The sequence below is a fragment of the Mobula birostris genome, chromosome 23, assembly GCF_030028105.1.
Source record: "Mobula birostris isolate sMobBir1 chromosome 23, sMobBir1.hap1, whole genome shotgun sequence".
Classification (NCBI taxonomy): domain Eukaryota; kingdom Metazoa; phylum Chordata; class Chondrichthyes; order Myliobatiformes; family Myliobatidae; genus Mobula; species Mobula birostris.
In genome coordinates this window covers 47,300,075-47,327,182 of record NC_092392.1, presented here as the reverse complement: position 1 = coordinate 47,327,182, position 27,108 = coordinate 47,300,075, and the positions used below count along the sequence as shown (strand labels likewise).

At 38.5% G+C, this 27,108-nt stretch overlaps 1 protein-coding gene across 1 annotated transcript in view; it reads left to right on the top strand.

The window, feature by feature from the left end:
• Window positions 1-24,617, top strand: part of cwf19l1 (CWF19 like cell cycle control factor 1) — a 31,539-nt gene extending 6,922 nt beyond the window's left edge. Inside the window, exons 4-14 of the mRNA XM_072241668.1 lie at window positions 458-559; window positions 737-951; window positions 8,742-8,860; window positions 10,373-10,457; window positions 10,978-11,118; window positions 15,042-15,147; window positions 16,088-16,167; window positions 17,853-18,062; window positions 18,599-18,718; window positions 21,815-21,912; window positions 23,992-24,617. Coding sequence (XP_072097769.1) covers window positions 458-559; window positions 737-951; window positions 8,742-8,860; window positions 10,373-10,457; window positions 10,978-11,118; window positions 15,042-15,147; window positions 16,088-16,167; window positions 17,853-18,062; window positions 18,599-18,718; window positions 21,815-21,912; window positions 23,992-24,136 — 1,421 coding nt within the window. The 3' untranslated portion in view covers window positions 24,137-24,617. The remainder of the gene's footprint in view (window positions 1-457; window positions 560-736; window positions 952-8,741; window positions 8,861-10,372; window positions 10,458-10,977; window positions 11,119-15,041; window positions 15,148-16,087; window positions 16,168-17,852; window positions 18,063-18,598; window positions 18,719-21,814; window positions 21,913-23,991) is intronic.
• Window positions 24,618-27,108: the final 2,491 nt, after the last annotated feature.

Below are 27,108 nucleotides of genomic sequence, written 5' to 3'. Positions count from 1 at the left end.
ATGCAACACGGAGCGTCATAGGAAGTCATTCCTGCCTGTGGCCATCAAACTTTACAACTCCTTCCTTGGAGGGTCAGACACCCTGAGCCAATAGGCTGGTTCTGGACTTATTTCCTGGCATAATTTACATATTACTATTTAATTATTTATGGTGCAACTGTAACGAAAACCAATTTGCCTCGGGATCAATAAAGTATGACTATGAGGAACACTTCTGCATAACCAATCTGTATTGTTGGAGCTACTGTGGATTTACCATACTCCCAATATAATTTCCATCCGTGTTTTAATACATTTAAGTTTTGTTTAACACTTTACCGATGGGCTTCAACTTGAACTAAATGTGCAAACAAAATACAGAAACTGGGTAGATATGAATTTTCTTCCCTGTGCAGTTGAATAAAAATGTTCCTTTGGCGTCATACTTCCTTGACATGTATGGATTTCCTTTTTCCAGCTCCAATACAAACTTGTATATTGGGTGCCAACTCTCAAGAAACCACAAAATATTTCCCCACTTTAGATGGATGTGAACTGGCGGAAAACATTACATATTTAGGTATGTTCCATGTTCTTGTCAGTTGAATTATCCATATTTTGGTAATGTGCATGCTTTACAGTGTTTAGCAGTTTATGATCCGGTGTACAGATGTTTGATATCAAAAGTTGTACTAAATATTTTCAATGCTATATTGGTAGGATGCTGCTTCAGCTTTTATATGCTCCCCACCCCCAGGTCGGAAAGGCATTTTTACAGGAGCATCAGGTTTACAAATAGTTTACCTGAGTGGTACTGAAGCCCAGAATGATCCGGCGCCTGCTTACTGCTTTACCTCTAGTGATGTGACAACATTGAAGACATCATTAACAGCCAGCTCCAGTTTCAAGGGTGTTGATATCTTATTGACATCACAGTGGCCAAAAGGAGTGTGGCGATATGGAAACAGTCTGGTCAGTTTATTACCATTACAATTTTTACGTACTTATTTAAGGAAGTGAAATGGCCAGTTTAGTAAAATATTTACAGGTTGACCACTGATTTTTCTGCAAACTATTGGCTTGGCACCTCTTTTAATTCAGATGATATTACAAGGCCAAGTATTGCTCACTTTTCGTGAAACATCTGTTAAATGAGGTGAATGCTGGCAATTCTGTACAGGCATTTATTAAAGAATTCAACATGAAGGACGTTCTTTGGTTCATTGCTCGAGGGTGGGAGAAGGGAGAACGTTCAACACTTAGGAGTGGCTGTCATATGTTGTGGCCTGCCTTGATGTTTGGTAATGCACTTGAAGAAAAGCTTGATGATGATTTTACAGAATTTCATGTACTAAAGGAGAAAGTAGCTGTTCATGATTTGCTTGCGTGCAAAAAGTATTACAGGTCCTGCTTTCAAAGAGTAGTCTTAATGAAGAAAATCTACCTGTGTGGATGATTATTGACGATAAAAGACCTGTTGTGCTTCACCTTATGGACTCAGAAATTACAGACCATGTTCTGAATGCTGTTCTGCAAGTGATAAAGATGGCAGCGATGATGATAAAACTGAAAGATTTACTATTGACAAGTTAATTGAGGAGTGATTTAATCAAAGCGTTAGATAAATGTACCTTTGTGACAGAACAAGAGCTAATGAATTTTTATTTGATGCAAGAAAAATTACACAGAGAGATCAAAACACATGAAACAACTTCCTTGAGACATCGGAGCAGAAATAGGCCATTCACTCATCGAGTCTGCTCTGCCATTGAATCATGGCTGGTCCCGGATGCCAGTCAACCTCGTACACCTGCCTTCTCGCCATATCCTTTGATGTCCTGACCAATTAGGAAACTATCGGGGTCTGCTTTAAACATGCCCACAGATTTGGCCTCCACCGCAGCCTGGGCAGAGCATTCCACAGATTCACTCGTCTCTGGCTAAAAAAAAATTCCTCCTTACCCCTGTTCTAAAAGGTTACCACTCAATTTTGAGGCTGTGCCCTCTAGTTCTGGATATCCCCACCATAGGAAACATCCTTTCAGTATCCACCTTATCTAGTCCTTTTAACATTTGGTAGGTTTCAATGAGATCCCCCTGCATTCTCCTAAATTCCAGTGAGCACAGGCCCAAAGCTGCCAAATACTCCTCATATGTTAACCCCTTCATTCCTGGAATCATCCTTGTGAACCTCCTCTGGACTCTCTCCAATGACAACACCTCTTTTCTGAGATATGGAACCCAAAACTATTGACATTACTCCAAGTGCAGCCTGACTAGTGTCTTATAAAACCTCAGCATTGTCTCCTTCCTTTTATATTCTATTCCCCATGAAATAGATGCCAACATTGCATTTGCCTTCTTTACCACAGACCTGACCTGTAAACTAACCTTCTGGGAGTTGTGCATGAGGACTCCTAAGTCCCTATGCACCTCTGATGTTTGAACTTTCTCCCCATTTAGATAATCTGCACTATTGTTCCTTTTACCAAAATGCATTATCATACATTTCCTAACACTGTATTCCATCTGCCACTTTCTTGCCCATTCATCCAATTTGTCTAACTGCTGCTGCAATCGCATTGCTTCCTCAACACTACCTACCCTTCCACCTGTCTTTGTATCATCCACAAACTTTGCCACAAAGCCAGCAATTCCATTATCTAAATCACTGACAAACAATGTGAAAAGTAGTAGTCCCAATATTGACCCCTGAGGAACACCACTAGTCACTGGCAGACAACTAGATAAGTCCTCTTTATTCCCACTTGTTGCCTCCTTCCTGTCAGTCATTTCTCTACCTATGCCAGTATCTTTCCTGTAACGCCATAGAATTTTATCTTGTTAAGCAGCCTCACATGTGACACTTTATCAGTACCTTCTGAAAATCCAAGTAAGTGACATCCACTGCCTCTTCTTTGTCCACACTGCTTGTTACTTCCTCAAAATAAGATTTGTCAGACAATAACGGACTCCAACACTTTCCCAACCACTGAGATTGGGCTAACTGGCCTATAATTTCTTTTCTTTTGCCTTCCTCTCTTAGAGAGTGGAGTGATATTTGCAATTTTCCATTCCTTCAGGACCATGCCAGAATCAAGTGATTATTGAAAAATCATAACCAATGCATCTATTATCTTTTCAGCAACCTCTCTAGGGACTCTGGAATGTAGTCCATCTGCTCCAGGTGTCTTATCCACTTTAACACTTTTGAGTTTGCCCAGTACTTTATACTTTGTAATAGCAATGGCACTCAGTCCTGCTTCCTGACACTTACGGACCTCTGGCACACTGCTTTGTGTCTTCCACAGTGAAGACAGATGCAAAGTACCCATTAAGTTCATCTGCCATTTCTTTGTCCCCCATTACTACCTCACCAGCATCATTTTCCAGTGGTCCAATATCAACTCTCACCTCCCTTTTACTCTTTATATAACTGAAAGATCTGTTAGTATTTGCTTTATATTATTGGCTAGTTTGCCCTCATATTTCCCTTCCTATAGCTTTTTAGTTGCCTTTGGATTTTAAAAGCTTCCCAATCATCCAGCTTCCCACTCACTTTTTCTACCTTGTATGCCCTTTCCTTGGCTTTTATCTAGTCCTTAATGTCCCTCATCAGTCACAGTTGTCTACCCCTGCCATTTGAGAACTACTTCTGTAGGGCATATCTATCCTGCACTTAATAAAATATTCTCAGAAACTTCAGCCATCTCTGCTCTGCTGTCATCCCTGCCAGTATCCTCTTCCAGTCCACCTGGACAAGCTCCTCTCTGATGCCTCTGTAATTCTCTTTTGTGGTGGCATCTGTTAGTCTCGCAAGACCATGAATCTGCACCTGGAAGTTTTCAGGGCGCAGGGCTGGGCAAGGTTGTATGGAAGACCGGCAGTTGCCCATGCAGCAAGTCTCCCCTCTCCACGACACTGATGTTGTCCAAGAGAAGGGCAAGGGCCGATACAGCTTGGCACCAGTGTCGTCACAGGAGTTGCCAGAATGAGGTTGAAGGCAACATCGAACTGCCTTAGGGAGTCCACCCCGGATTTTTCGTCAGGGTTTACTCCCAAAGCCTTTCCCATGAGTGGGTATGGCTGCAAGGCAGCGGAGGTTTAAAATCAGCGTTTTGCTTCTTTTAGGTGGACTGCCTTTCCAGGCTGACAAGCTCCATCTACCCGAAAGAGAATAAAAAATTCTCTTTATTCCATTGTGAAACTGATAAATGAGACTTGTGCTTCTCCCTCTCAAATTGCAGTATGAATTCACTCATATTATGATATCTGCTTCATAAAGATTCCTTTACATTGAACTAATAAAACCTGGGTTATTACACAACACAGAATCTAAGATGGCCTTTCCCCTAGTTGGCTCAAGCACAAGCTGCTCTAAAAGCCATCTCAATAAATTCCATCTCTTGTGATCCCACATCAACCTGATTTTTCCAACCTTGTATATTGAAACCTCATTACAGTTGAGACATTGCCCTTATTTACGTGCTGTTTCCAGCTCCCTTTGCAATCTCAACCCCATGCCTTGGTTACTGTTTGGAGGCCTATATATGACTTTCGTAATTTTTGTTTTGCCCTTGTACTTCCTAACTCCACACACAAAGATTCATTGTTTTCTGACCCTATCTCACCTCTTTCTAAAGATGTAGTTCCATCTCTTACCAGCAGAACCACACCGCCGCCTATGCCTTCCTACCTGTTCTTTCAATACAAAGTATATCCTTTGATGCTAAGCTCCCAACTATGGCCGCCTTTCAGCTGTGACTCAGTGATGTCCACAACATCATACAGACCAGTCTCTAATTGTGCCATGAGTTCGTCCACCTTATTCCAAATGCTACACATATTTAAGTACAGCACCTTTAGTCCTGCATTTTTTTTGCCCTTTTGAATTTTGACTTTGTAGTACAATTTGCCTCTTTGCTCTTTCTGCATTTGTACCCTGTCATCGGCTTGTCCATCCTTGCCTTTATGTTACATCCACCATCTACTTGTAAACCTGCTGGCTCATCCTTAGCTTTATCATACTGGTTCCCGTTCCCCTACCATATTAATTTAAACTACCCCCAATAGCTCTAGTAAACCTGCCCGCTAGAATATTGGCACAAAATGCTGGTGGAACGCAGCAGGCCAGGCAGCTTCTATGGGAAGAAGTATAGTCAACGTTTTGGGTCGGGACCTTTCATCAGGACTAACGGAAAGAAGAGATAGTAAGAGATTTGAGGGGGCGGGGGGGAGACCTGAAATGATAGGAGAAGACAAGAGGGGGAGGGATGAAGCCAAGAGCTGGGAAGTTGATTGGCAAAAGGGATACAAGGCTGGAGAAGGGAGAGTATCATGGGACGGAAGGCCTTGGAAGAAAGAAAAGGGGAGAGGAGCACCAGAGGAAGATGGAGAACAGGCAAGGAGTTATTGTAAGAAGGAAAGAGAGAAAAGAAAAAATAAATAATAAATAGGGATGGGGTAAGAAGGGGAGGAGGGGCATTAATGGAAGTTAGAGAAATCAGTGTTCATACCATCAGGTTGGAGGCTACTCAGACAGAATATAAGGTGTTGTTCCTCCAACCTGAGTGCTGCCTGACCTGCTGCGTTCCACCAGCATTTTGTGTGTGTTGCTTGAATTTCCAGCAAATGTAGATTTTCTCGTGTTTGCTCAAGAATATCGGTCCTCCTTGGAACTTTGCCTGGATGAAACGTTTAAAAAGGTAACTAAGAAGCAACAGTCTTTGTAAGCACCGTAATTAACAAATTTACACTTAATTTTTGTTTAATTAATAATCTTTTTGTGCTTCTAAGGTCGATTTTTGCCATTGTAATTGTGTGACTTTTAGTCCAGCAAGGTTCAGGAACCAAATGTGCTGGAAAATTGGTGGTCAACCTGTGTTGTATTTGTGTACTTAGTATTTTCATAGCAGCACCGAGTATTGCTTTTACAATATAATAAATTATTTTTTAAAAATTGTTTGGTGTACATGTAAAAATTAGTTTTTAAATTTGTGGATTCAAACCGTTAGACAAATTCACATTTAAGGAAAATTTCATACCAACAGTAAAATTCTGATGATGAGGGATGATAATTAAGAAGCTGTTCAAATGAGACAATAGGGATGGCCCAGTGCCACGTCTATTCCCAGGCAGAAGTGGACAAGTGATTGAAGAGTCAGTGGCTTAAGACTTTGACAATAACTATTTAAATTCCAGACTAATAATGGAAAGGGAAAAGGTAGTCAGGAAATTGAGTCTAAATTGGAAGAAAACAAATTTCAGCAATTTTGTGTAATCTAGAAATGTAAATGGGGAGTGACTACTTGCAAGTAAATCTACTACTAGGGAATTGTGAGCCTTTGAAAAGTGAAATAGTGTGAATTTAGGGCTAAACTATTCCTGTGAAGGGTAAAGATAGCAAGACCAAGGAGCCCTGGATGTCAAGGGATATAAAGGGTCTCATATAAAAGAGGAAGCATTGTAAGAATAGAGTGCTGAAAATGGGGAAGGCTCTGGGAGTAATAGGCAGCCGTCGATCCCAGGGGATCGTGGGTTTGCGCCTCTGGTGGACTGTGTCCTCTCCAGGGCGCAAACCTGGGCAGGAAGATTTGAAGAACCGGCTGTTATCAATGTAGCAGGCTCCCCCTCTCCACGTCACTGCTGTAGTCCATGAGAAGGACAAGCGCCAGTACAACTTGGCACCAGTGACGTTGCAGGGGTCGCCATAGTGAAGTTGTAATCAGCATCAAGCTGCTTTAGAGACCCTGGCTCCGAGTTCTTTTCTTCCTGGGTTGGGGGGGGGCAGGGGGGTTACTCTAAAAGCCTTTCCTATTGGTGGGTATGGCCATAAGGCAGCAGAGGTTTAAATTCAGAGTTTTCCTTTTCCTAGGTGGGCTGCTGTCCCAGGCTGACGAGTCCCACCTGCCCGAAGCAACTGGTTTTGAGGCGCCAGTGGTCCACCTTTGCCCCTTCTTTTGTCAGTAGAAACAGTTCCGCCGGGCCTAGTAGCTAAGCCACACGTGAAGGGCAAGAGGTGGACTTGGTTGTCAGAGGCTGTTCAAGTTGCACATCATTGGGAACACTTTATAGGTAGTGGGAGCTTATCCCCACTACCACCCCAGCTATGACAACCTTAGGAACCACTCTAGGAGCATAGAAGTAGAAATACTAATTGAACTACAAAATTTCTTTGGCAGATGAGACTGAGATGAGAGCAAGACTGTAACCAGGAAAAGAAAGGGTATCTTTAGGGTCCAAAGGGGCAGTCTATGCAGGGGTATAATGTTAAATGAACTTAATTAGAAAGTGCATGTGAAAAGACGTTTTAGTTGGACATTTCAGTTAAAATAGTGAAATTCTAGAGAACATGTTAAGATTAAATATTGGATATTTTAGCTGCAAAAAGTTGGATAAATTCTCAGGATCTAATTACATGCATCTCAAGCTGCAAGGGGCGGGGGGGGGTGGTGCAATAGCTGGGACCCTGCTGGATATAACTAAATCTATGACTACCGGTGAGGTTTCAGTTGACTGGATGACAGCAAATGTAGCAGCAATTAACCAGATTATTATAGGCCAGTTAATGTATTGTCCTAAGTAAGAAAATTATTCAAACATAAATTTTGAGGCACAGCACTAGTAAAATTGAAGAGGCAGGAATTGATCGAAGATAATCAATGGGAATCTAATTTAAGTCATCTTACACCATTTAAGCATTTGGACAAGCACTTAAAGTCAAATAGGCTACGTCCAATTAAATGGTGATAGTACATGTTACTCCATGTGTACCAAATGGTCAGCATAGACATGGTGAGCCAAAAGGCCTGTTTTTGTGCCACATGATTCTGGTAATAGAAAAATGCTTATGTTTTGACGTTTAGCTTGGTTGTGATATTTGATAGTAGTGTGGGAAACTTGCCAGGTTTACATGAGTGCAGTTTTATAATGTGTTCGTTGTCCATTGTTTTTCAACTATGACGTAAACCTGTGCAGGAACAGTTTTATAGTGGAAAAAGCTGTTGCACTGGGGCATTTCCACTCTTGGCCTCAAAAATCTTGGTTCAATTGTACAAAAATTGTCACAACTGGAGACTTCCTCAGCTGCAGGGGATAGCCATGACACCTTCTGTGCCTTGTCATGCCCTTCGTTCTCCGCGAAGTGTTGCAGCACTACCTCCTTGGCCGTTGGATCTTGTAGCTGATCTTATCCGCCCTGTCTGCCAGAACTGGTTTCCCATGCTGAGGTAGGGATATCCCTATCTCACTGGGGTTGGACCTTCTCCTCTACCCTCACTTGGTTTAGTGTGCCTGTCGAAGTGGTGTACCTGGGTGTGGCCACTGTTGCATGCAAACGGTTACTTGGAGCCACAGGCGAGAGCTGGTGGGGAAGAAAGGTGGACAAGCTGCCTGTGGGCAGCACACGACAAGCCTGCTGCCCCTCCCTGGATGCCCCATATAATATATATATATATATAATTCTATAATATGGAATGTCTTAAAAAGGTGAATTTAAAATGTATTTTGATTTTAATAGGAATGACACCCAATTATCTGGAAAATTTGCCTATTTCTGCACCACCAAAGTCCTGAGCATGCTACATTATCGTATTTACTATAGCAAGTAATTTTTTTTTATGTCCTTCAAGTTTTTTCACATTTTTGGAGTTACATTTGAGCGAAGTTAGAATAATTTAAACATGTTAATATAAGTTTTGTAAACTGTCAATATAATGTGGGATTCTTACAAAAAATGAGTAACTATGTCAATATCTTTGCAGGAAGATATTGACACAAAATCATGCGGCTCCATTGCCATAGCAGATCTTGCATCTACCCTAAAACCCAGATATCATTTTGCTGCATTGGAAGGAGCTAATTATGAAAGATTACCTTACAGGTATAATCACTTATCACGTGTACTTTTTTTTTGTTTGTTCGAACTAGTAGAACTTTTTGTGTAAATATTGTAACATCTGTTCTGTAGTACTTTATGAAACTATTTCAACTTTGAATTAACCGCCATTACCCCTTTGTTCAGTGAATTATTAGATATGAGTTTCTAAATTGTTTTAAATTATTTAAAATTGGGTTATTCAAAGGTAATAGGGATTCTTGCAAATGAGTATAGCTTTTAATTAAACCCAGGTCCTGATAGTATGACTGCATCGACTACACTATTTAAAAGAGCTGCAGAATGAAAGTGGGGGGAGGGGGGGAAACGGGACTCATTACGTTCTAAAACATACAGGTGCAATGCATTGTGGGAGGGTTTCCCATTTGCTAATATGTAAATTAGCTCATAACTGTGAGTCATAAATTTAGCATTTTGAATAAAATTTGCAGATTATCAATTGTAGCCAAAAAGGTTGTCCTGACATTCAGTGCATATCCTTAAAGGCAAATAGCCTGGTGCATTGCTGCCTGAAATAAAACAATACAGGTCCTTTAGCTATATGAACATTTTGAGTGTCAAAGATTGCTGCGAGTTTGCATTGTAGCATTAATACTGCTGTATCTGATCTTGACTTTCAATCATCTATCTTTTTGAGCTTTGTAGTTGGGTGATGGAACAACTTTTTTTTTTTGTCTTTTCTAGTCTGTATGTGGACAGTTTTGGGACTCTTATCCAAAAAAAAGATGTCCTGGCATTGGAAAAGGTTCAGAAGAGGTTCATGAGAATGATTCCAAGAGTGAAAGGGTTAATGTGTGAGGAGCATTTGATGGCTCTGAGCCTGTACTTGCTGAAGTTTAGAAGAATGAGTTTAGAAGATCTCATTGATCTCATAGAGAAAGAGTGATGTGGAGAAGATTCTTTCTACAGTGGAGCGTTTAGGACCAGGGTAGTGGATGTCCCTTTAGAACAGAGATCAGGAAGAATTACTTTAGCCAGAATGTGGTGATTCTGTGGAATTTGTTGCCACAGACTGCTGTGGAGGCCAAGTCATCAAGTATATTTTAAATGAAGATTGATAGGTTCTTTATTAGCAAGAAGTACAAGGTTGAGTAGGAAATCAGCTATGTTGGAATAGAGGAACAGGTTTAATAGGCTAAATGGTCTAACTCTGCTCCTTACATGAAGAAATCTGCAGATGCTGGAATTTCAAGCAACACACATAAAAGTTGCTGGTGAACGCAGCAGGCCAGGCAGCATCTCTAGGAAGAGGAAGAAGACCCCTTCCTAGAGATGCTGCCTGGCCTGCTGCGTTCACCAGCAACTTCTATGTGTAATTCTGCTCCTTTTTGTTTTGTGGCGTAAATGAAACTTGTAGGACCTGAACCAATGTAATCCACTGCAAACAGCAATGCTTGAATCTAAAAACAGCTTGGTCTGTATGACTTGGAATTGGAACTTGCTCTCCATGTATTTAAAGTAATTATGATCAAATGGACTTTTTATTTTTTAATTTAGAAACCATGTGGTACTGCAAGAAAATGCACAGCACGTTACCAGGTTCATAGCACTGGCAAATATCAGCAATTCTAGTAAGAAAAAGGCAAGTAAACTCGGTCTTGACTTACTAGCACAATTAAATTTTAATAGAAAACTTCTAAACTATCAGTTATATTTTTAATGTTTTCAGCAAGTTCATTTCCCATTGTTTTTCTAAATTAGTGGATGTATAGTATTTAATTCTAATAAACGTAATGCCACATTCCACATGTTAGGAATCATGGGCTTGGCCATGCGAGGCTGAAAATAATGATCCTGATGACAAAAATAAGGAAACTCATGGGTTTTAGTCAAGTTAAAGAATAAATTGTCCTGTCATCATTTGTCTAAGCATGAAAAGGGCTTAGTATAATCAGTATAGAGAATTGAAGTTGCAGAGGGGTGACATTAAAGCGACGGAGTATGGGTGATAAATGCATCCTTTAAAGAAATCACTGTCCTAAATGTTAAAATATTGCTAGAATAGGTTTTAGTTTGAATTGTTTTTGTGACCTATTTGATCTTTTGGTTATACATACTCAAAAGTGCATTAACATACTACTTATTTATTTTTACTTTCACAGTACTTGTATGCATTTAATATAATACCCTTAAGTTCCATGGATCCAACTGAATTAGTGAAACAACCTCAAGATGTCACAGAAAGTCCATACAAGAAAATGACAAAAGAATTTCAAAAAGCAAAATTGGGGGAACCTGCACCAGTAAGTATATAGGGAAAATACTTCTTAGCATTTTATTTCTAATAATGTTCTATTAACTGGTCTTGAGGTTAAAAACAACAAAAATATGCTGGAAAAAAGAACAACATGCCAGGCAGTATCAATAGAAAAAAAATAATCTATTCTATCCTTTGCCAGAACTTAAGCTCTATAAGTTTCAGTTTCCCCTGTAGCAGGCCCTGAAAGACATCAAGTATTTAGTTGTCAGTGGTTTAAAAAACAACTTCTTGGCAGTGAAATGTGTTCCTACTTTTAGTGGCAATTAAAACTTTTCTCATCCTCAAAACCCTAAGGCTATATATTCTTTCTTTATATATTTATAGTTTGCTACATACTCTAGCATCATAATAGTTTACTGACTTCTCTGTATTTTGAGTTAAAATTGTTTTCAACTTGCTCAAACTTCATTTACTTGGAATGCAGATGTGAAATTCCATTATTTCATCTTTTTAGATCTTGGCGTTTTTCTTGTCATTTTTAATAGATTTTTCCTATTATAATGTAATGCATGAGCAAATTGCTGATTAGTTTAATCCATCTTTGGCATCAAATTAGTTTTTTTTAAAGTTCATTTAAAATGGAAATGATTCAATACATGAAAAATGTTTTTAATGTGATCGTTGTTGCGTGAATGAAACAAGAAAAAAACAAGAGAAAATTACTGATAGAAAGTTGCTTCTTTATTTGACAAAACGAGGTACAGCAGGCATCATGTGGAGGCACTTTCTGTTGACAGGTCCCGCTTGCCCAATGTGGGGCTTGATATTTTATGTGCCAAACATCAAAGGACAGCTCCATATTTACAACATATGGGCATTGCTTTCTTTGAAACTCCATTCAAACCTTCACACCTCCTGATTAGCACCCACACCACAGACATCCAAATTAATTTTAAATTGGATGGTCTGGACTGAGATTCACAACTTTTAGGAACCCATTGTTCAGAGCTGCACTCCAAATTAAGTCTGCAATGCATTTTCAGGTATGAAGACTGGTAGTCAAAGTTAATTGCTATATGCATGTCCTAAACCCAAAAATCACACAACGATACTGTACACAGGTTAATGTTACAGAAAATTGTCTAAAATTCAGGCATCTGTGCTGCATATTTATAAAGTCAATTGGAATGCAATGAATGTAATAAAATTGCAGCTTTATAAATGTGCCATGACCAATAAGAGTTCTAAAAATCCAGACCCATTTTGTAATTGGCTAAAGTAATGGCTGCAGGATAGAATTAGTGTCAATGTTTCAGAAATTATGTGACTGGTGATCTCTTGATGTGTTTTAAGATTAGAGCCTATATCTGTGATTGAAGGCTTGTCAGAAGTTGAATTCTGTTTCCTAAAGCTTTGTTGTGAAGGTTTTATAATTTTCTGTAATAATCAAGTAGCTGATATATTTGTTGTGGCCGCCATTCTATAGTTTCGGGGATGATTCCTGAAGATTGAAGTGTAGGAAATATGGTCCCAGCAAAATCAAGAAATTAGTGATTTGGTAGCCTGATGATATAATAGGGAAGATGCTGGAATTTTTTGTAAAATGGATGAGCATGGAGATAAGAAAAGGGGAACTCGTGCTTGAAATACTTATTGTAGTTCCTTTTGGATATATCTAGTAGTAAAGATGTAGGCAAACCAGTAGATGTGGTATGTTTGAATTTTCAGAAGACCTTTGATTTGGTCCTACAGAAGAGATTGATGCACAAAATTGGAATACATGGAATTCTGAGCAATTGCAAGCAGAAATTGAGAGTGAACCGAGAGAGAACAACAGGAATAAAAGGATGTGTCTCAGGTTAGCAGGTTGTGACTAATGTGTTATCACAGGATTTGGCTCTTGGGTTTCCACTATTAACAATCTACATGCAGCAGTGATTTAACTGAGGGAATCAGATGTAATATTTCTAAGTGGCAGAAAATTGATTGGGAACAGTGGTCCAGATCGCTCGGTTAATAGTAAGGGTCCGTGGTACAAAAAAGGTTGCAAACCCCTGATTTGGGAACAAGATTAGTAGTAAGGATGCAGGCACTACAGCAACTTTTAGACAGACTGAATGGGAAACAATGAGGCGTGCGGAATATAATGTGGAAAAGTGTGAGGAAATTAGGTAGAAAAAAATTGTTTTGAGTGGTGATTGGGGATAATGATACTTAAGTGACTCTGGTGTCCTTGTGCACCATCGCTGAAAGCTAGCGGGAAGATACAGCATGCACAAGAAACGATGTGCTGCTTCTTATTCCAATGTAGGAATTTGAGGGGGGAAAAATGGCTTGCTGCAATATAGGGCTCTAAAATCACACCAAACATAATTATTCAGTTTTGGTCTCCTTTTTAGGTATACTTGCAATAGAGTACAGTGAAAGTACACCAGATTATAGCCAACATGACAGGTCTGTTATTTGAGGAGAAATTGGTTAGACTTGAGCCTCAATTTTCTGGAATTTAGAAAAAGGTGAATTTAGTTAAAGCATACAAGATTCTTAAAGGACTTGGTAAAATGGCTATTTCCCTTGGCTAAGGAATCTTAAATCAGTCTGTGAAGCACCAAAGTTAGCCACCTGGAGGTGAAATGAAGAAAATTTTAGTGTGTTTAATCTTTGGATTTCTCCACCTCAGAAGGAAGTGAAGGGTCAGTCAGTGATTGCTGATTTCTGTTTTTGGATGCAGTTTCTGGTTCTGAAGGAGGGTGGCTGAAGAGATTGTGAAGGCATTACTAATGATCTTTCAAGAATCACTAGATTCTGGAATGGTTCCAGAGGACTGGAAAATTGCAAATGTCACTCCATTCTTGAAGAAGGGAGGAAAGACTGGAGAAAGGAAATTATAGGCCAGTTGGCCTGACCTTGGTGGTTGGGAAGATGTTGGAGTCAATTGTTAAGGATGTGGTTTTGGGGTACTTGGAGACGTATGTTAAAATAGGCTGTAGTCAGCATGGTTTCCTTGGGCAAATCTTGCCTGACAAATCTACTCGAATTCTTTGAGGAAATGACAAGCAGGATAGACAAAGGAGAATCATTGGATGTAGTGTAAACACGAGGAAATCTGCAGATGCTGGAATTTCCAGCAACACACATAAAAGTTGCTGGTGAACGCAGCAGGCCAGGCAACATCTCTAGGAAGAGGTATAGTCGATGTTTCGGGCCGAGACTCGGATGTTCTGACATTGGAGAGGATTCAGATGTGTTTTACAAGAATGATTCTGGGAATGAAGGGCTTATTGTATGAGGAGCGATTGATGGAATTTAGAATGAGAGGTGATTTCATTAAAACCTATTGAATATTGAAAGGGATAGATAGAGTAGATGTGGAGAGGATGTTTCCTGTAGTGGAAGAGTCTAGGACCAGAGGGCACAGCCTCAGAATAGAGGGATGTCCATTTAGAACAGATGTGGAATTTCCTTAGCTAGAGGGTGGTGAATCTGTGGAACTGGTTGCCACAAGTGGTTGTGGAGGCCAAATCTTTACTTAAGGCAGGGGTTCATAATTTTTGGATTAGTCAGGGTATGAAGGCAATGGGGAGAAGGCAGGTGAATGTGGTTACAGGGAAATGGATCAGCAATGATGAAATGCTGGAGCAGACTCAATGGGCTGACTGGCCTAATTCTGCTCCTTTTTCTTGTGGTCTTCTGATGGATAGTGAAATATGCTAGTAGAAAGTGAATGCTAAGATGTTGTTTTACAGACATCAAAAATATTATATCCCTGCTTTCTCAAAGTAGTTGACTATTGAGTATTTTTGCAGAGTGATGGAGAAACATAGGACGAGACTGGGAAGACCAAACTCCACTGGCTCATTATTTCTTTACTGTATTGATTTGTATTGATTTCTATCTGATCTTGAATTTAAAGTTTGCTATCCATGTTGCCTGATTATCCTTACTATCCTTGTCCTAATTTTATAGGAGGATGCTCAGTTCTTCTTTGACTTGGGCAAACAAGAAGGAAAGAAAAGATCCTCTGGAGAAGGAGGGCCTCCATTTCATCAATCGAAACACCCCCGAAAGACACGTAAGTGTAAATTTTGACCTTGAGTTGGAGTTTCTTCGTCTACTCCATTGGGGACATTAATGACTACATAAAATACTGAGACTGAGGTATTTTTATCTCTTGTGCATGTGCAAAACATGATGTTCCACTGATAAGCGAGGCTAATAGTTTTCTTTTAAAGTTGGAAAATATTTTGAAGTATCAAAATGGTACACTTTCCAAAGAAAGATATGCTTAACATCTGCTGCTTTTATCCAAAACTTTTTCTTTCATCTCATCCATTGGCAGTAATAAAAATCTTTTTTTTCCAAACATGCTTTGTAGTCTACATCTTTATTTTTAAAAAAAAGTATTGGGTATTTACTGTAACTTGTGTTCTCCAAAATTAAATCATAAAGACAAGGTTGCCAAATCCATTTTTTTCCCCTTCTGACAAAATTCTTAAAAGGAATAGCTAGACCACATTCTTATAGTGGTAATCATTGCTGACTTGGGTGCAGCTTCATAATGTTATAGCAGGAGGGCATGTACACTTAGTTCAATATTTAGCCAGCATGGAAAGTAAGTGACATGCAACATAGCAGCTGGTCTAAGTTTTTTTTTAAATCCTTTTGGCTTCATTGTTGTAATCACAAGAGGAAGTGTTGCACAGATAAATTCTTCATTGCAACTATAGTGAAGCCCTAGTACTCTTGAGGATGATTATCCATAGCACATTAAATTTACAAATTTTAATGAAAGCTCATTTTAAACACTTTCAGTGTTCTCAAATAGGTAAATAATTAGGACAGTGAAAGATGTTTGGGAAGCAATAAAGATTTTGTAACACTCTGAATTATGGTATATTTTATAAACTTTGTAATTAAGATGTCTGTCATTGAGTTTCTAAATGCCCTCTGTGTATACATTTGCATGTGTTCTTAATGTGGTAGTGTTAAATTTTTCTTTTTTTTTCTTTTAGCTAAGCCAACAAGCCCTTGCTGGTTTTGCCTTGCTAGTCCTGAGGTAGAAAAGCACTTGATAATCAGTATTGGTACGCACGTAAGTACTACAAAAGTGCTTCAACGCCCTTTGCCCAAATCTTTTGGGTTTAGCTGCCACTGAAACAAAAATCATCAGTTACTAGAATACCTGCCCTGATTTAAAAAAAATCCTGCATTTGTTTTAAAACAATTTGATCTCTTTAACTCTACAGTCTGGTAAAGAGCTTCCATATTTGCTCAGACCATTTTTCCATTTAATAGTACAATTCGTCAAATCTTCAGGCGCAAACTTGGCATTGGAACTACTAGTATACACTAGCAACCAAAATAGAATTGTGATTTTGGGCTGGCCTTGTAGTTGCAGTTATATTACTGATAGTTTAAATGCTTTGATTCCACAACAAGCAAACCCGGTGGAGAGTTCTTTCAAGTAGCGCATGCTCAGTCCTTATCATCTCTAATGGTTAGAGCATAAACTTTGTAAAGAAAACAAAAAAAAATCATTAAGGCCCTCTCTTCCTACCCATTCACTGTCCAAATAAATGGGCTGCATAATGTTTTAAAAGCATTAATACAGCCTAATAAACATTTAAAGTTCAAATACCTAAAAGGAAATGATGCTAGTTAACAATACATAAAATATCATAAAATTGCACATACGTACTTTTAAAGGGATAATTTTGAAATCTACATAATCTCAAGGGGATTATGTGGTGCTCAATTTCTTCTCAAACGCTGGCGATATTTTTGGGGTGGTGGAAGTAGAGTATGACATCTGGTCAATCCTTTGGTCCAATACCTATTGCCCCTTGAAAACGGGCTAAGAAAGAACGGCTGGGAGCAAATGCTACAGGAAAGAGGCATAGGGTGTGATATATGCTGGCTTTGAGGTTGGTTTGATATTTTATAAAGTGCACTTGTGTATGAGGAAAAACAAATCTGTAAATATTGCACTTTTGGAAGCAAATTAATGGATAATGAGGACTGACTACATATTTTAAAAAATATAAGTTGTTTAAACTCAGTTCTATCTTGATATTCTGACTAACTGCAGTGTAATTGTATAAAATATGTTGCATTATATTATGGATAATCATCAGAGAAACTAATGTTCAAGTCTGGAGCAATTTCCTCAAGTTCATTGCTTCCTTTTTCTATCCTGCCTTGTAAGCACTTGTTAAGATTTATCAAATGTAATTACAAATCAGTGAACCCAGTAACAAAATACCAAGCTGCTCAAGTTAAATACAGCACTCACAACACGCTGGAGGAACTCAGCCGGTCGGGCAGCATCCGTAGAAAAGATTGGTCGACGTTTCGGGCCGGAACCCTTCGTCAGGACGCTTCCGGCCTGAAACGTCGACCGATCTTTTCCACGGATGCTACCCGACCGGCTGAGTTCCTCCAGCGTGTTGTGAGAGTTGCTTTGACCCCAGCATCTGCAGAGTATTTTGTGTTTACAAGTTAAATACAGTATATTTACTATTTTGTTATAAATATTTTAAAATGTTTATTGTCTCCTTAATCATATTTCCTTTCCCACTTGCTTTCTGTTTGTATGCCTGCTGTTAGAATTGTTACTAGTGGAGTTTTAATTAAATTACCTGTGGGTAGCATGTTCATGCATTCTTTACTTCAGACATGTGTAAGATGATTCTGTTTGCAAAGAAACCTGCATAATTAATACTTTGTAGCAACTACATGTTTTATTAAGAGTATATTTTAATAATTCTTATCTTTTAGTGTTATATTGCCCTTGCCAAAGGTGGCTTATCTCCTGATCATGTACTTATTTTGCCCATTGGACATTATCAGTCTGTAGTGGAGCTTCCTTCAGAAGCCATTGAAGAAGTTGAAAAGTGTAAATTGGCTTTGAAGAGGTTTTACAAGAGCATTGGGAAAAGGTTTGTAATGTTTGAAAGGAACTACAGGAGTCAGCATTTGCAGCTGCAGGTAATTTCCAGTATATTTGAAGAAAGCTTCATTACTCTTTTGCAAAATAAAACAAGCTTGCTTTTGTATTTAAAGCAAGCAGTTGTAAATTTTCAAAATTGAACAAATTAAAATCATTTCCATGTTTAAGCACTGTTTAAAAACATTTACTAAAAAACAGTTTTTGTGGTTGCTCTTAACCTGATTGGTTTTCAAAGTACCAGACCAATCCTAAAGTTACCACACATAATAATATTGAAAGGAAAAAAATGCAGTTGAGGAATGCAAAGTCAGCATTTTCCTTCAGCTTTTTTTTTTACCTCTCATACATTTTGTTTTCATTAGTTTAAGTCTGAAATAATCCCAGATATTTTATATCTGGTATGACGACAAGCTTTCCTGAGGGAATCAAGATCCCAATGATGTATTTTTTTCTGAAACTGTAGATTAGTTAGTGGATAAATTTGAAATGCTTAACCTTTTAGTATAAATATTTGATTTTTAACATTTACTACGAATATTATTGAAGAATCCCATTTCCTCTCGCTTCCATTCAGGTAGTTCCTGTCCCTGCTCAGTGTTGTACTACTGATGAAATTAAAGAAGCTTATATTGTACAAGCAGAGGAACAACACATGGAGCTCTTGGAAATCCCTGAACATTCAGATCTCAAGCAAGTGAGTTTAGGGAATTTTTGTAAATCCAAGAACAAATTACTAAAATATTAAAGTTAAAAGCAACATCTTATTTCTCATTGAGAAATAAATTGTATTTAATACATAACCAGTCCATCAAAACTTGCCCATAGTTTTCAGAAAGTCTTTACTATAAAGGGCTGCCTGGCCTGCTACGTTCACCAGCAACTTTTGTGTATGTTACTATAAAGGGTTGTAGTGCCTGTGATCACAGTGTGGTGAGGTATAGATTTTCAATTCCTTTTTGGTTTGAGACTTTAAAATAAAAAAATGGATTTGCCTTCCGTACTCCTGCTGGTAGTGCTTTTTTTTTTACGACCAACCACACAAAAAATAAATTTCTCGTGTCATTTTTTTCAGTTCTGTTAAATAACTATTATATATTCTGTGGTTCTTGACCAATTCATCAGTGAAGCAATTTTTCTTTTTTTCCCAGACTTCTCATTATTTTAAATATCTATGTTAGACCCCCTTGACTTTCCCCTCTTCAAAGGAGAGCAACCTCAACTGCACTAGTCTGTCAAACTCACAAGCAGCTTTTTAACCCTAGTTACTTTGCTTTGCATTTTTTTTCTCTCTGCTTTGTAAACCAGTGTGCACTGTTTGGGCCCTAATTATAATGTCCCTCTACAACTGACTTTTCTCATGTGCTCGCAATAGGACACAATTCTGCAGTTAGTCTAACTTCTGCCTCTCAAATCCAGCAACCCACTTTCAAACTTGTCTTTGAGTTCTCGTGTCCTTCTTGTGATCATATGGGTTTCCTTTGAGTGCTTTTGTTTGTACTTGCGTCCTAAAGATGTGAGGATTAGTAGGTTAATTGACCACTGTAAAATCTCATTTAATTCCAATGTATACAATATGCAGTGAAGACCATCTCATTTAAAATGTCAATACAATGGGCTAGGGTAGGACTAGTGTAAAAATGGATGCTAATGATCAGTGCAGACAGTGGACTAAATGCCCTGTGTCTGTACTCCATCACTTGTCTGATTGTGAATTAACCTTGCATTGAACTCTAGTGGTTCCAGTGGCTACTCTGGCTTATTTCACAAACAATGTGATCATATTCAAAGGGATTGCACCTCCAAACACATCTTCCGCTAGCTTCCCCCTTTTCAGCATTTTGCAGAGGCTATTCTCTTTGACTTCCTGGTCCACTCTCCCTTGTTGCAGCACTTTCCTTTATAAATGCAGGCAAGCAACACTTGTCCTTTCACCCTTCTCTCCCCTCCCCATCATCAAATGACCCAAACTATCTTTCCAGGTTAAACTGTGATTCACTGGCACTTCTGTATTCAGTGTTCTCAATATGGCAGTGTTTAAATTAGAGAAGGGGTGATCACTTGCATTCAGTCTTCAAGGAGGATCCTGAGCTTTCCATTGTCCGCCACTTTAATTCCTCATCCCACTTTCACTGTGACGGATGGGTCTGTGGCTTCCTGTACTTCTATAATGAGGCTAAACACAAGCCTGAGCAACAGCAGCTCATTTTCTGCCTGGGAACATTGCACCCTTCTAGGCTTGCTATTGAAATCTATAACTTCAGGTAACTTGATATTATTTCAATTTGTTGGTTTTTATTCCTATTTTTTAAAATCCAGAAGTGCAGGGTTTGTCCATTTTGACTGATTGAGCACATCTTCATGCTGCGTATTTTGTAGCTTCCAAAATACTTTTGGTTGCATTCTTTTACCTGTGTTTTTATTTATATTAGCTAGATAATCTTGTTTATGGTTTATCCCCATGGTCACTGTGGTTTTGCCTTGTCAGCGATGCTCTCCTCCGCATTGCCTAATGAGCTTCTTTTGCCTCCCTCTCAGATCTGATGAAAGATCTTCACCTGAAACGTTAACTGCTTCCCTTCCCACAAAAGCATCCTGACCTGCTGAGTATTTCCAGTATTTTTTCATTTTAGATTTGCATCATCAATGTTTGGATTTTGACGAACCATGCTTTGAACCTTTGCATCTTCTGAACTCCATCCATACCCTTCCCTGTCATTAGTTTCTCTCCACCTTGATTTTGATTTCTCTGATCCTGGTTATTTGTGCCCTGTTTTAAAAAAGTTGGAATGTTATCAATTAAAATACAAACAATACATGTAAAACACATTTTGTTTTTTTTTTGTTATTCTGAGAATTGTTTCCAACTACTGTATAACATTTGGTAAGTTAAAAGAAAGTTCCTGAGCGCTTACATTTATTATTGAAGTCTAACTTTGAAAGCATGCTATCACTATTAAATCTGGGATCGTATATGTAGTCATGGAAAAAGCTATGACAATTATTGGAAGATCGCCGTGATTATTTTCTTAGAAACCTGCAACAAATATCATTGCAGCTGTTTCAGATTGAAGCTTCTATATCATGTTCATAACCTGTCATGAAAGGTGCAAATAGTATATCAGTGATTTGTGACCAATGCACCTGTGGCTTTGTGAGACTCATTGTCACCACCTTTTGTGGAACATTAATGCTGCATTTATGTATGCAGCTAATGTTTCCTGAAGATCCATGAACATTAGTGGCTGAAGACTATGACACTAAACCATATTTATGCAAGCATGAATTATGATTTAATGGGAAAGACGTAGGCCAGGAGCCCAGGGCATCATTTATTGTGGTGTTTCAGATGGTATAGGAGTAATAACATCTTTTTAAAAATTGCTTAAATTATTAATCATAAACTGTGTATGTGTGATTAAAATGCATTTTGTACTACAGCTTGCAGCTGAACAATCCTATGTTCAGTTCAGTGGTGATTATAAAATGCAAACAAATCCCATTGAAGCAATTTTCTGTCAGTTTTGTATTTTAAAAGCCTCAGCCTTGATGGGGATAATATATATGCTTTTTAGTGAAATAAATTGGCTTCCATTTTATTTCATTAAGACCCGTTACACCCATCGATATGAATTATTTGAAGGGCTTCAGTGATAAAATGTTTGATTCATCATTCATCAAATTGTTACTTGTTTGTCAAAAGTCATGGTTTCTATAAACCTAAAATAATTTGGGGAAATGTTTGCAGTGATACTTTTTAAGTACTTCTCTCCCCTCCTTTTATTTTATATAGATAATTCAGCCTGGATTGGCATATTTCTATGTTGAACTAGACAGTGGAGAGAAGTTATTCCACAGAATAAAGAAGCAGTTTCCTTTGCAATTTGGAAGGTAAGATGAGTAGATTGTTGGTCTCGAGCGTCTATGGTTTTGGTGAATGTTTTGCTTAATGTACTTCAGTGATATCTGTACAGTACCTAATCATGAAACCTACAGGAGTGGACTCAAACCAAAATAGTGGTTTGGGCTATCTTTTTTTCAGAAAATAACCTATTGTCTAGGTAACTTCTGAGATCACATTCAAATGGAATTTGAAATGAAACCAACAAAGAAATACATCCTAAATGTTCATGAAAGAATAGATGTGTTTTAATGAAACTGCATAAAATGTGTGGGCTTGGCATTTGACTTTGGATGGCAGAGTTTCTTGCACAGATAAACTGATTTGTCCAAAATTTGACGTTGATGGCAAGCTGTTAATGTTGTCACTGTATTTGGGCCCAGATTTGCCTCCAGTGCTTCCCCAGCTGACCTGAGCCCATATCTTGTACACTGGCAAGCCTTCCAAGGTGCAATGGAATCACGAAGTGGAGTGAGAGCTTGGTGCTGTATGAGCCCGGTACTCAAAAGCTTAGAGAGCCTTTTAATCAGTCCCTTTGGCCTCCTGGGAGGAAACTCCACATATCTGTGAATACTAACAACATTTTAAAAGCTATTCAATCAACTTAAATTGATTTTTTTTTTTGGTAAGCATAACCCTACGATGTTAAGGTGCATATTGTTAGTGCTTAAAATGAGAATAGTGACATTTTCTTGCATTGAGAGCACTGGAAAGTTGTCCTTGAGCTTATTCCCTCCTGGCACAGATTTTTTAATGAATTTGCTGTGTCAAGCAAATACTTGCTTAGAGTCCTGAACTTCCAAATATTCATACAAGAAATTAATATTTTTTTCATAACATTCAGGCCATTGAGGTGCCTTTAAATCATTTTCCTTATTTGGTAGAGTTACTCATTATAGCAGTGCTCCAGTTGACTGCAGTCTTAATTCACTGACTTAGTGGAAGAGATTGTTATCTTTATTGACTGCATAATTATATATTTTCCAACTATTGGCCAACCAGTTTACACCAAATACAGATTAGACAGAAGCATGAGGGAACTAACTTAATTGTCTGTGTAATTTCTAAGAGCAGGTATCAAACAAGTTTATCTCATTTGTTTTAAATAAAATTCTTAGTTTTAGAAAGAAGATTATAATGAAGTCAGCTTTTATACTTCAATTCCGTGCCTACTGAAACCAATATTGATTAAATTTTACAAATATATTTATCATTGCAGGCTGGTAGCTTTAGATTCCTTGGTGTCAGGCAATCTGTCTTGGGACCACATTTAAGTGTTATCAGAAAGAAGGCAGATAGTCTTTTTTTTTAAGTTTGTGTAGATTCAGCATTGTCACCAAAATCTTTTATAGATGCACAGTGTAAACTATCCTAGCTGGTTGCATCATGGCCTAATCATAGAAACACCAATGCTCAGGATCAGAAAAGGCTACAGAAAGTAGTGGATACAGCCCAGTCTGTCACAGGTAAAGCCCTTCTCACCATTGAGTATATTTACATGGAGTGTTGACACAGAAAGCAGCATCCATCATCAAAGACTCCCACCATCCAGGCTATGTCCTGGCAGAAGTTCTGAAACCTCAGATCTCATACCTTGGAGTTTAGGAACAGTTAATACCCTACAACCGTCAGGCTCCTGAACCAGCAAGGATAACTTCATTCAATACTACTCAGATCTGGTTCTATGACCTACAGATTCGCTTTCAAGGACTCCTTGCAACTCATGTACTCAGTATATTTTTCCCACTTCGGTGGTTTGTCAGTCTCTGTTTATATTTTTCATAAAATTCTATTGTATTTTTCTGTAAATGCCTGCAAGAAATTGAATCACAGTAAATGATAACATATATGTAGACATTGCTGATAAATTTACTTTGAACTTTGACTTAAGTAAATGTGAATTGCATGTATTTATGGAGATATGTAGCTTGTAAATCAACATGTGATAAGGAATAATTGTGTGCATCTTTTGTTTCTCTTAACACATTATGCAACATCCACTAGTGATATCTTTAAGCGTTAATGCTTGTACCATGTTAGTTTACTTAATGTTTTTGAATTTCTAACAGGGAAGTTTTGGCAAGTGAAGCTGTCCTGAATATACCTGATAAAGCAAATTGGCGAGAGTGTAAATATAGCCGAGAAGATGAAGAAGGATTTGCCAAGGCTTTCAGAGTGGATTTTCAACCTTATGATTTTTCTTTGCTCGATTAAGTTGAATTTATCTTGTTTTTTGTGAATACTTTCAACAACATTGGTCAATATTTCTCTGAAATGTATTCATTTTGAGAGAAATTATCCCAGGTGCTATGACTTTGATATAGATATATTTTCATTCATAGAACTACATGTGCTGTTATAGTTGACTTTGAGAAGTATTGTGCATATCAAGGGTCAGTTTGTAAAGAATAATCAAGGCAGATCTCATTTTTCCTAAATGGGCTTTACAATTGCAGTTTCTTTTCGGAATCCAGCACCTCATATATTTATTAATATAAGTAATTCAAGGAACTGCTTTCAAGTTGTCATTCAAAATTATTGGCTTAATGTAATTCTGGAAAGTTCTACTTCAGTGATACTTGGATGTATTTTGTACAATTTTTTCAATGAAACAAATTAGTTTTCTAGAAATTCTGTTTGGACTTGGTGCAGTGGATTTGCTGGTGTACTTTCCTCTGTAATTTTGATGTAATAAATGCATTAGTAATTTATCTTCTGGGATGAATAGTAATATTTGTATGTGTAATATACTTGGATTTCCCATGGTTTTTCATTTAATGGATCTCCATTATAGCTCTACTAGCCAGAGTTAATTTGCTGACCAATAGTCAAGTCGCTTTTTATTGTCATTTTGCCCATAAACTGCTGGTACAGTACACAGTAAAAACAAAACAACGTTCCTCCTGGACCGTGGTGCTACATGAAACAACACAAAACTACACGAGTCTAAGTGAGACAACACAAGGCTACACTAGACTACATAAGACAACACAAAAACTACACTAGACTACAGACCTACACAGGACTACATAAAGTACACAAAACAGTGCAGGGCAGTACAATAAATAATGAACAAGACATAGAAGAGGACAAATTACAATATAATAAATGATGTGGATGTCAGTCTAGACTCTGGGTATTAAGGAGTCTGATGGCATGGGGGAAGAAACTGTTGCACAGTCTGGTCATGAGAGCCCGAATGCTTTAGTACCTTTTGCCAGATGGCAGGAGGGAGAAGAGTTTGTATGAGGGGTGCGTGGGGTCCTTCATAATGCTGTTGGCTTTATGGGTGCAGCGTGTGGTGTAAATGTCTATAATGGCAGGAGGAGAGACCCCGATGATCTTCTCAGCTGACCTCACTATCCGCTGCAGGGTCTTGCGATCCGAGACAGTGCAATTCCCACACCAGGCAGTGATGCATCTGCTCAGGATGCTCTCGATACATCCTCTGTAGGATGGGAGATGGACTTTTCTCAGCCTTCGCAGAGAGTAGAGACGCTGCTGGGCTTTCTTTGCTATGGAGCTGGTGCTGAGGGACCAGGTGAGATTCTCCGCCAGGTGAACACCAAGAAATTTGGTGCTCTTAATTATCTCTACGGAGGGGCCGTCAATGCTCCGTGCTCCCCTGCAGTCAACAACCATCTCTTTTGTTCACATTCAGAGACAGGTTGTTGGCTCTGTTATAGTGTTTATAACATTGAAAACTGTTTGAATATTGTATGCACATTATTGTTGTAATAAGCCATTCATTTTTATTGTTCACATGAAAAAATTATATTGCACACAGAATGAACAAGCTTTCATTGCTTATACAAGTTAAGGATAGGTATGTTAATCCAAATCGTATTGTTACTTGTAAAAACTGAAGTTGATCAGAAATGGATTTTTGATATAAGAAGCTTTTCACCAGTGAGCACAGCTACAATAAGAGCTACCACAGGAAGCACTCATCATCAAGGACCCATACCATCCAGGCCATGCTCTCTCCTTGCTGCTGCTGTTGGGAAGGAGGTACAGGATCTTTAGGTTCCACACCACCAGGTTCAGGAGCAGTGATAACCCTCCAATCATTGGGTTCCTGAACTAGCGTGGATAACTCACTTCGACACTGAACTTACTCCACGACTTATGGATTCTACAATTCATGTTTCAGTATTACTTGTTACTATTATTTGGTGTCATACAGAAGTACAGCAGAGAAACAGGCTCTTTTGGCCCATCTAGTCCATGCTGAAAGCCTACTCCAGGACCATAGCCCACCATGTCCCTACTATCCATGTACCTATCCAAACTTCTCTTAAACATTGAAATCGAGCTCACATAGACCACTTGTACTGGCAGCTCATTCCACACTCTCATGACCTTCTGACTGAAGAATGTTCCCCTTAAAGTTCTCATCTATCCACCCTTAAGCAATGAACTCTGGTTCACCCACCCAGAGCGCAAAAGGCCTGCTTGCATTTACCCTGTTTATACCCCTCATAATTTTGTGTGTATCTCAAATCTCTTCTCAATTTGTATATCTCTCAAATTTCTTCTCAATTTTCTACATTCTAAAGAATGCAGTTTTAACCAATTCAATCTTCCCTTATAATTCGGGTCCTCCAGACCTTGCAACAAACTTGTAAGTTGTCTCTGTGCTCTTTCAACCTTGTTTACATAGATGACATAACTGCAAACAATACTCTGAATTAGGCCTCGCCAACATCTTGTACATCTTCATCAGAACATCCCATCTTCTGTTCTCGATACTTTGATTTATGAAGGCCAATGTGCAAAAGCTTACTTTATTACCCAATCTACCTGTGATGCCACTTTCAACAAATTGTGTACCTGTATTCCCAGATCCGTTTGTTCTATCACACACTTTAGTGCCCTGCTAGTCACTGTGTAAGACCTATCCTGCTTGGTCCTACTGAAATGCAAAACTTTGCACTTGTCTGCATTAAATTCCAGCTGATGCAAATCCTTCTGCAAGCTATGATGGCCTTACTCCCCGTCCACTGTCACCTCAATCTTGGTGTCATTGGTAAATTTGCTGTTACAGTTAACCATATTATCATCGGATCATTGATGTAGCTGACAAACATCAATAACCGCAGCACACCACTAGTCACAGGTCTCCAATCAGAGTGATAACCATCTACAACTACTCTCTAGATTAGACCTTGGTTTTGTGGGTGAAC